This window comes from Brassica rapa, chromosome A07, assembly GCF_000309985.2.
Source record: "Brassica rapa cultivar Chiifu-401-42 chromosome A07, CAAS_Brap_v3.01, whole genome shotgun sequence".
Lineage (NCBI taxonomy): Eukaryota > Viridiplantae > Streptophyta > Magnoliopsida > Brassicales > Brassicaceae > Brassica > Brassica rapa.
This window is the reverse complement of record NC_024801.2, coordinates 6208579-6218758: the sequence shown is the minus strand read 5'-3', so window position 1 is coordinate 6218758 and position 10180 is coordinate 6208579. Positions and strand designations below refer to the sequence as shown.

Genomic DNA, 10180 nt, shown 5'->3' with positions numbered 1-10180 from the left:
TTCTAAGCCATTGTTGACGGTTACGCTTTTTATACGCTTTCATTTCCATTGTTTCTCTTTGGAGAGAAGGGAGGAACTCCTATCAGAGTCCTCCTGGAACTCCATTGGTTTTCTTAATCATTTCTTTTTCAGTTATATTTCATCTATGATTTCTGTGACAAACTTCATGTCTGAATAGATCCACCTGTTAGATCCAGGGTTCAGATAGGTTTGTGGGATTAGCCCCAAACTATAGATACACCTTGTTGTGATATTCATGATAGATTTGGATTCATTGCTTGTTTTAGAGTAATTAACAAGAACTTGATCATAGGATTGCATACTCAAGCACCCTTGTTATCCCATCCTGACATCTATCTATCATATTAGGACTGCTAGAGAGGGCTAACCGCCAATTTAGTATCTTAGTAGGGCATATCATACTCGCGCATAGGCCTGGCTAGAACCCGTCGATCGATGTCCTCAACTGACTATCGGTCAACGTAGGCAAAGGTGTATCGGTCGATGTCCCAATAGGACCATCGATCGACACTCTTTCGTGTCAACATACTAACCGTTGAGACACGAGATCTAGCTTGTTAACCAGTGAAACATGCGACAGCTGATCACTAAGTTAAGCGGTTGAGCTCTAACATATCTTGCATGCAACAAATAGGTACCTATAGGAATTATAATCTCCAACACCTGAATAGAAACCCTAGATCTATCAACCATCCCTCCATCAAACTACTCCTTGCCAAGCTGAACAATTATTTTGTTCATCTTGTTTATTGCTTTATTTATTACTTGTTTTATTTACTGCTTTAAAACCTATTAGCCTAGCTTAATCATATAACTATTAGATCTAATCGGTTCCCTAGCTCCTTGTGGATTTGATCCCTAAGTACTATAACTCGACCTCTTTTGATGAGAGTAACACTCTTTAGGGTAATTTGAGTGATATCAGTTCCGCGTCCTGAAGTAGAGAATCACCGATGTTCTTCAGCCTTTGATTTTGATCGGTAAGATGGTTGTGGATAAGTTTATGTGAGAAGTTTTGTTGGTTTGCCTACACTGGAGATAAATTCTGAATAAATCCAACCATGGATTCTTGTGGTGTTGATCAGGTTAATTCGTGGTTAGCTTGAAGAGAGACAACCAGTCAAGTTTAATTAGTTGAGTAAAACCGGTAAGCTTCAGCTTCTTGATTCAGCCATGTTTTGATGAGAACCAATTGCTGTATGTTGGTTAACCTGTCAGGATCAGTTGTCTAAGGTCTTTTTCTCTTCTGTCTTGGTTGGTTTATGATTTAATCAGTCTCATGGAACCAGTAGACGAACTGATAAGAATTATGGGAATTAAACCGAACTGATTTGATCTTGTTTAGAACTGAATTGAACTGAGTATGTTCTGATCTGATCTTAGCCGAGCTGTCTGTGGTCTGAAATTGTCTTGAACTGATGTCGTCTGAGTATAACTGAGTTAAGCTGTTGGGAACTGATTAGAACCGGAGTTAGCTGAGCATGAACTAAGCTGATATGAACCGAGTTAAATTGTTAAAGCTTGAACCGAGCTGAACATGGTATCAATCTGTCTTGAACCGAACTGAACTGAAATGTTATGAACTGAGTTGAGTTTCTTCTTGAACCAGACTAGTGAACCTTATGTTCCAACTGTTATGTTTTGAGTTCAGATGGCCAAGGAGAGTATTCGGATCAGCCGGATCCTTGTGCTGGTTCTGAACCGAGAGTGATCCAGAAGTGAAGTGTGATTAGCTTGAGCTCGAGTCTAGTCTTCCTTAGCCAATCTCATGGATTTAAAGGTGAGTCTAGATAGATGATGAATGAATTATGAATGAGTATGCATGATTGCATATTGAATATGGTTGATTAATTAAGAATTAATCATGAATTAATTAAGGGATAATCATTGATTAATTAAGGATTAATCATGGATTAATTAAAGAGTAATTATGGTTGATTGATTAAGTATTATCCCTTGATCCATATTTATATATGAAGTATTTATCTAGTTTAAATACTTAAGAATTAATAAGAATAATTCTTTGAGGTTATCCCGAGCCTTAGTACTTGTTCTCAAGTACTAATCTATAAGTATTCTATTAATAAGTGTGAATCATGTGAATTCTTATTGTATACTCACTCTCCCGAAAGTTCCGCATTGCCGTGAATTGGTCCTGCGATATGGAGCAAGGTCATGAAGACAGGATGATGGGTCGCACCCTGGAGGCCGTGTAAATGCATGCAGCGTTGGATGTTCTATCTTGGAATATCTGATGGAGATGATGGTTATATTTATTCCCCGTTAGGCTCGGTTAGCCTTGGTGGTTTTCCGGGTTTAGCATATATATATATATTAAGAGTATGAGTGATTGGCGGGTATCGTGGATGTGATGTTTAAGATAGATTCACATGGATGGATTGAGAGGCCATATAATTATATTAATTATGGAATATAATTCTACTGCATTCAAATGGTGTCTCTTGCTCGGGATACTATTGATATGTGTTTGGGTGTGGGATTAGACTCACTGAGTAAACTAGTTACTCATGACTCATTTGATATGCAGGTAACCAGTAGATGGGAGACCTTTACTCTAGGATGGGAAGGAACGGCAGTAGCCAGCGGTAGTTTTATTATCTATCCAGTTGTTTTGATATACTTTATGTATAAGGTTTGTTGACCGAAAACCTCGAGGTTAATCTATAAGATTTCGTAAGATTCTTTTAAATGAATAAGTATATAGTGTATAAAGAATGTTTTTAAAGTACGGGTTCCAAATGATATTAGTCCTTGTCCCGACGAACCAACTATTGGGTATTACTCTTAAGGTTGTAAAGCCTCGGGTTGTACCTAATAGGATATGTGTACTTAGGCGGTTGGCCTAAGGTACCTGGATTTATTTCGGGAACTTCGGGTTAGTCGTTTATGTATACATTGTGGCTTCTCGGTTTGGTTTCAGTTACGAGTGATCGGCTGTGCATGTTCTTGTTTGATTGTTGCACGGCTGGTCGAGTCAACTTATACTTAGACCAGATCGGGGGTGTCACAAGTCTGGTTCATGATCCAGACATGGTGGCTCATACGGACAGTCCCACATCCGTCCTTCTCCTTACCGTGGTCCATGCTTCAGGATACAACGAACCTGGACAGAAGCCGATCAGTCACATTTAAAAATTTGTCTTTATTTTATTTAATGACTATATCTAGATCTACTTTTCTATTTAATTCCTAGATCTGCAAAACTCTATAAGTATGAAACTCTTTCATTATAATAAATAAGAAATCATTTTTGTCTAAAGTTTGAGTTAAACTCTTTGTTCTTCGTTTATAACTTGTTCTTAGTTTCTTGGTGAGTCATATCCAAGTAAACACCCCTCAAACTCGTTGGTCTTGTGAGTCATATCAAGCAACGGTTCGAGATTCTTCTTTTGGTGGCCTTCTGAGTCATATCAAGCACCAACTGAAGCCGGGAATATCGAAGGCCATTCCGCAACCATCGTGCGACCCTTCAATCCATCTAGTTCTCCATTCGGAGTTCATATCCAAATCTGATCCATTCGAGTGAGCCGATCTTAGGGTCCTTCAAGTGGTATCAGAGCCGCTCGTTTGGTATCTTCTGAATCATTCATCTTTCTCATCTTCCTTTTCTTAATAAACACTCTTCATCTATCTATCTTGAATCCGGGCCCCTCATTACCATCCTCAATCTATCAAAAAAAAAGATCTATTAAAAAAAAAAATTCGAAAAGTTTTTTCATTTGGGGATTGGTGGTGGAAGAGAAAGCCTGCTGGCTGAGGAGAAATCCAGCCTTTGAGGTGGTTAAAACGGATTCCCAAAACCAAAAATCTCTTATCTTTCTCTCTTTTAAAATTCCCTTGTGTTTGCTTGGATTTTGTCCATTGAGTTTCTTTGATTTGTTCTTCTTAGAACTTCGAGTGAAAACTTGTTGTGTGACCATCCAAATTCTGAGAGAAACACTTGAGTGGGTGAGATTAAACACTTGAGAGTGTGATGTTTTATTTTCTAACTTTTGTGTTGAGATTTTCAGGTTATGATGTTTGGTCTTCAAAGGAAAAGTAGTAAGGAGAAATCCCCACAACAAACTATCTCTCAATCTTCATTTAAATATTCTTTGAATAATTTTGATGAGTTTGTTAGTGTGCAGGATAGGCCAAACAGGAGGTGCAATGAACCTTTCAAGTCGTCCCAAGGTGAAGCTAATCCAAAGAGGCGATTCCTTCAGTTTGATGTCCAAGAGATATGTGACAATTTTGAGAAGGGAATGATGAAAGCCCTCAAGGACATCAGCAAGAACCAAAAGAAGAGCACATCCAAACGTGCACCTGTAGCTGAGCCATCCTTATTCGTCAGCAAGAAATCCAAAGGTAAATCTGAAACCCATGTTGAGGAGTTGAAAGATTTTTCAGATTCTTTACCCATCTATGATGAATATGATGAAGAGCCAATTGAAAGCTTGTTTTCTTGTGAGAAAAATTATAATCTTTCTTCTCTTGAACCTGAGTTTGTAACTGATATTGAACATGCTATTGTAGAACTAACCATTTTGCAACCGGAGCATCCGAGTAGTCTTGTTTTCTCTCCACGGGTTTTAGAGGATCTAGATTTACCACATCAAAGACCATGTCTTGACACTAGGATATCTTTTGGTGAAGATATAGATCCTATCTTTGATGAGGAGGACGAACCTGGTCCAGTCTTTAATGAAGAAGCAACCAACATCACATCCATCGTTATGGAGAGCCATCTTTGCTTTGATCCCGGCACAACTCATACCCCTTTGTCTTTTGAACTTCAAGCGCACTGTGAGTAATCTGATTTGCTTAATTCTCAGCCTGATATGTTTGTTAAGATCAGTTCTCTTGATAGTGATTCGTTTTGGTCTTGACAAGATGAAAGATTTTTGTGTTTCAAAATCTGTTTTTGAAAACATGATTAATTCTTGAAAATTGTTTAAACCTGAGAAACTTCTTGATCAAAAATGTTTTCAAAAAGGCAATGGCATCAAGTCTGAATTTATTTTGAGTTTTGATCAGTTCTTAAAGCATAGCAAAGGCTTTGATCGTTTTGAAAAATCTCTTGAGCTTGATTTGAAACAAACTGATTTTTATGCTAGAAAATCTTTTGATTCGTTTGTTTTCAAAAAGAATAGCTTTGATCTGAGTTCTTCTAAACATGCAATGATCACTCATAATTTGATTGCATCCTCTTGTGTATTGGATGATTTCTTGATTAAAAAGATGTTTGAACAGAAATCACTTGAAACTGAAATTGATTTTTGTGATCTTGATTTTTGTGATTATGTTTTGCAGCTTGATCTCTTGAGTTCTGAAACTGATAAAACTTGGCATTCTCTGAGATCAATTCTTGATAATTGTGTTGTTTTGAGCCTTGGTGAAATTGTGGTTTACAACACTTTCTTTGAAAAACATCTTGAGTCTTTGATAGTTGATTCTCATTTTGAACTTAAGTTTGTGTGTTCAGATGCTGAGCAGGATATGCACGTCTTGAAAATTAATACTATTGTTGCATATCTTGATAAAATTCTGGTCTGTAATGTCTACTTTGATGTGCATCTTGACAAGCTGAAATGTGTGCAACTTGTTCTCTGAAAAGATATCTTGATTTTTGATTTGAACAAGTATTTGTCTTGCACATTTGATCTTGGTCTTTTAGTGTTTGTTTTGAGTATCCAGGAAAGACAGGTTCAGCCTCTGAGAAATGAAAGCATTGACCGTGCCCAACAGCCTGAGATTTGGAGAAGCCTTGTTGTCCAAACCGGCTACCTTGGAGATGTCAGAGATAGGGTTTCAGTCCAAAAAGAATATCTGAACATTCAGAAGGTCTTTTGTCATGAATCTAATTTTTCTGGAAAGCCAACTGACCAAGGATTCACGGAGGCTTGGAATCACGTGAAACGCTTAATCGAGGAAGCAGTTATGAATTTTCGAACCGGAGGTTCTCCAGTCTGTCTATCTGCAAGTACCCGACTTCTAAAGGAGATTCCAGACCAAGAAAGAAGCGGCCTGAGCCAAAACCGATCCTCAACGAACCAAAGTTTCCAAGGAGAGCAAGCACAGGTGAATTCCTAAAGACTTGTGTTCGTGGAACATGGAACCGGATATACTTGAGGGAAACGAGTTCAAACCTCTAAGGAAGTTTCTGTCCAAAATCTTCCTTCATTGAATTTTCCATGAATTTTAAATCCTTTGTATCTGATTTATTCCCTTTTGATACATGTACAATGGATTTGAGCACAAATCCTTTTGAAGAGGGAGGGAATGATGTGCCGCAGTCCACGGATCAGTACATGGAACCATCTCAGCATGGAGTTCAGGTCGTTCTGAACATTTCAACCGAGGTTCATGTTTTTCACTATGCCAGACTTGACTTGGATCAAACCAGACTTGAGAAAGATAAAGCCAGACTTGAGAAAGATCATCCCAGACTTGAGAAAGATCATGCCAGACTTGACTTGGATCATGAGGTTTCACAAAATGATCGAGACTTCTCTCTTCTGGCTCGATTGGCCCATACTGCACGTACAGGCGACCGTACTGATGGACTGATCGACCCTTTTGATCAGTTCATGCACTTTGATCAGCCAAATCTCACTAAGGCAAGGATCCTTCACCTTTCTAAAGACATAGGACGCACTTGTTCCAGTCTGGTTCATGATCCGGACATGGTGGCTCATACGGACAGTCCCACATCCGTCCTTCTCCTTACCGCGGTCCATGCTTCAGGATACAACGAACCTGGACAGAAGCCGATCAGTCACATTTAATAATCTGTCTTTATTTTGTTTAATGACTAGATCTAGATCAACTTTTCTATTTAATTTATAGATCTACAAAACTCTTTCATTATAATAAATAAGAAATCGTTTTAGTCTAAAGTTTGAGTTAAACTCTTTGTTCTTCGTTTAGAACTTGTTTTTAGTTTCTTGATGAGTCATATCCAAGTAAACACCCCTCAAACTCGTTGGTCTTGTGAGTCATATCAAGCAACGGTTCAAGATTCTTCTTTGTTGGGGTCAAAAACGGTTACGACGGAATTACCACCCGAAAATCCTCAGAGATCGTATTTCCGAAAGAGTTAGTAAAAGAAGAGATGTAATTTTCGTAAAAATAACCTATACGAGGTTTTTACGAAAAAGTATCCTTTGGGATTCAAACCGAACAAACCAAGCTCGGTCGCTACGTATACACGCCGTCCGGTCGCTACGAAGCAACCGAACCCGAGCCAAGCTCGGTCGCTACACAGCGACCGAGCGATCGTCCCGCTCGGTCGCTACGTAGCGACCAAGCTCGAGCCAAAGCTCGGTCGCTACGTAGCGACCGAGCTCTCGTCTCGCTCGGTCGCTACGTAGCGACCGAGCTCAGCCAAGCTCGGTCGCTATGTAGCGACCGAGCGATCGTCCCGCTCGGTCGCTTCGTAGTGACCGAGCTCAGCCAAGCTCGGTCGCTACGTAGCGACTGAGCGCTCGTCTCGCTCGGTCGCTACGTAGCGACCGAGCTCAGCCAAGCTCGGTCGCTACGTAGCGACCGAGCGATCGTCCCGCTCGGTCGCTACGTAGCGACCGAGCTCAAGCCAAAGCTCGGTCGCTACGTAGCGACCGAGCACTCGTCTCACTCGGTCGCTACGTAGCGACCGGGCTCGAGCCAAAATTCGGTCGCTGTGTAGCGATTGAACCTTTCCGAACATCGATACGACACCAGTCCATGCATTCTCGTCAAAATCTCCCGAAGACCGTAGCAAGCTCAGTCCATGTTTCCCGCTATTCTAATTCATCGATCAAACTTCGCGGATTAGAAACCGCGGAAAACTCGTAGTAAACGTGTCGAGTCGGAAGACGGCCCAAAGGGACCTAAACACGATTCGAAGCCCATCCTACGATTTTCCTAACCAAAAGCCCGTAAACCACATAATGGTTTACGCTTGGCCCACGAGGAAGGATAAATGTCAAGTTTCCGCGGATAAATATGGAAGTTTTGAAGATAATTATGAAGAACGGGAAAAATGGAAAATCTCCATTTTATGCTATGACGGCTTAAGGGCAGAAGAGTAAAAGCGTAAACCGACCTTGGAGCTAGTATATAAGGAGTCCTAGGCGAGGAGCAGAGGGAGGACTTTTTCAGAGCAAACTTAGCATTTAGAGCAATTTAGGCAATTTTCCGTTTCTGTTATTTCGAGCTGCGACTCAATTAGGTTTAGCCGTCTTAGGGTTGCTAGAACTAGGAATCTCGCCGACAGCTCTCGAGCCCAGGCTTATACCTTGTTGTAACGCTCATACGCAGATTCGGAATAAGATCTACTTTGCTCTCTTTTCGATTTCTTGTTTTTATCGTTGTTATTCTCGTGTTCTGATTGCTTGACGTGGTAATTAACAGATATCCGGGTCCTCTGGGAAACTAGGGTTTTCTTAGTTTCCTTATTTAAACGAAAATCGACAGTGTGAATTTCGGTTCCCACAGTTTGGCGCTAGAAGGAGGGGAATTTACAGATCAATCTAACCCGCAAAAGCCACACACAATCTGACATGTCAACGAACGACGCGGATAACGTGCAAACTCCTCTTAATGGAGGCAGCAGCACCGATCTCCACACTCCAGTAGCGGACGTATCCGCGGCCAACGCGCAAGCCAACGCCGCGACGCTCGAGGAGTTCAAAAAGATGTTCGCCACCTATGAGAAAAGGTCGGAAGAACAGGATAAGCTCGTGAATACCTTGACCAAACAGGTTGAAACCTTAACGGCAATGACCCAAGCTATCCGTCCCCGCGGAACCACCAAAATCCATGGGAAGATGCTCGACTTCGCCACCCTACTCGATAGAGCAGGACTCGCGCGGGAACGACCTTCCGGTCAAAACCCTAGCGAGAAATCTCCCGTCGAAAAGGGGAACCCTGAAAATCTTCCGCCCCCTGCAAAGGACTCGGAGGATAACGAAGCCGAACACATTGACCTGGATCCTAGCGATGTCTCCAACGACACCGACGAGGATGTCGACAGAATCCCAAGAAGGACCAGAAGCCGATCCGCTCGGGAAGACTCCCCGTTCGAAAAACCAATGACGGAAGAAGAAGAAGTCGCCTATTGGAACGAACAAGAGGAACTAGCCGAAAGGCAAACCAAACTCACTCGCAGTAAACGCCGACAGGCTCGAAAATCTACTGACGAGACATCGGATATCCGCGATCTTCGCGACTACATCACTAAGACTGCGGCAGAAGTGAGAGCCGTAAAGTCTCAAATCCATCATGCCCCCGAGATCGATCGACTGCTGGAAGGAGCTCGAAAGACCCCCTTTACCAGTCGCATTTCGGACATGAGGGTGTCCGATCCAGGAAAGATCAAAGTACCGAAGTACGATGGTACGGCCGATCCGAAAGCGCACCTTCAGGCTTTCCACATCGCGATGGGAAGAGCAAGACGGAAGGACAGCGAAAAAGATGCCGGCTATTGCCGCCTGTTCGTCGAGAATCTCGAAGGAGCAGCGCTCGAATGGTTTGCACGCCTTCGTCGCAACACCATCAGAAGTTTTCGACAGCTCGCATCGGAATTTCTCAAACAGTACTCTGTATTCATAGACAGGGAAACCTCCGATGTTGATCTCTGGAGTCTCTCCCAGAGGGAAGACGAACCCCTCCGCAAATTTATCAGTCGGTTCAAGCTGATAATGTCCAGGGTCAGCGGGATAAGCGACAAAGTGGCCATCGACGCGCTGAGAAAGACGCTCTGGTACAAGTCGAAATTCAGAAAATGGATAACTCTCGACAAACCGCGAACGATCCAGGACGCACTCCACAAAGCAACGGACTACATCATAGTCGAGGAAGAAACTAAAGTCTTATCGCAAAAACATAAGCCGGCAAGACCATCCTCGAAAGACGCAGATCCGAAGGGGAAAAAGAAGAACTCTCGTAACGACAAGTACGTCCATCATGAGGGGGAAGATCTCCAAGGGGCGCATAACTATGCGATCAGTTCGGATCAAGGCCGGACCACGAGCAACACATGGACTCGCAATCAAGGGTATGACGAAAACACCTTCTGCGAGTTCCACCAATCCCGAGGACACTCCACGACCAATTGCAAAGTCTTGGGAGCAAGACTGGCCGCGAAGCTACTCGCTGGAGAGCTTTCGGAAGTAAC

The 10180-nt window shown here is 42.2% G+C and overlaps 1 protein-coding gene across 1 annotated transcript; it reads left to right on the top strand.

Moving 5' to 3' along the window:
• Window positions 1–2867: 2867 nt before the first annotated feature.
• On the top strand, window positions 2868–6996 carry LOC117126545. The gene is made up of 2 exons (XM_033274885.1): window positions 2868–4389; window positions 4558–6996. The coding sequence occupies exons 1-2, from the start codon at window positions 4056–4058 to the stop codon at window positions 4833–4835; spliced, it is 612 nt and encodes a 203-aa protein (XP_033130776.1). The 5' UTR covers window positions 2868–4055; the 3' UTR covers window positions 4836–6996.
• Window positions 6997–10180: the final 3184 nt, after the last annotated feature.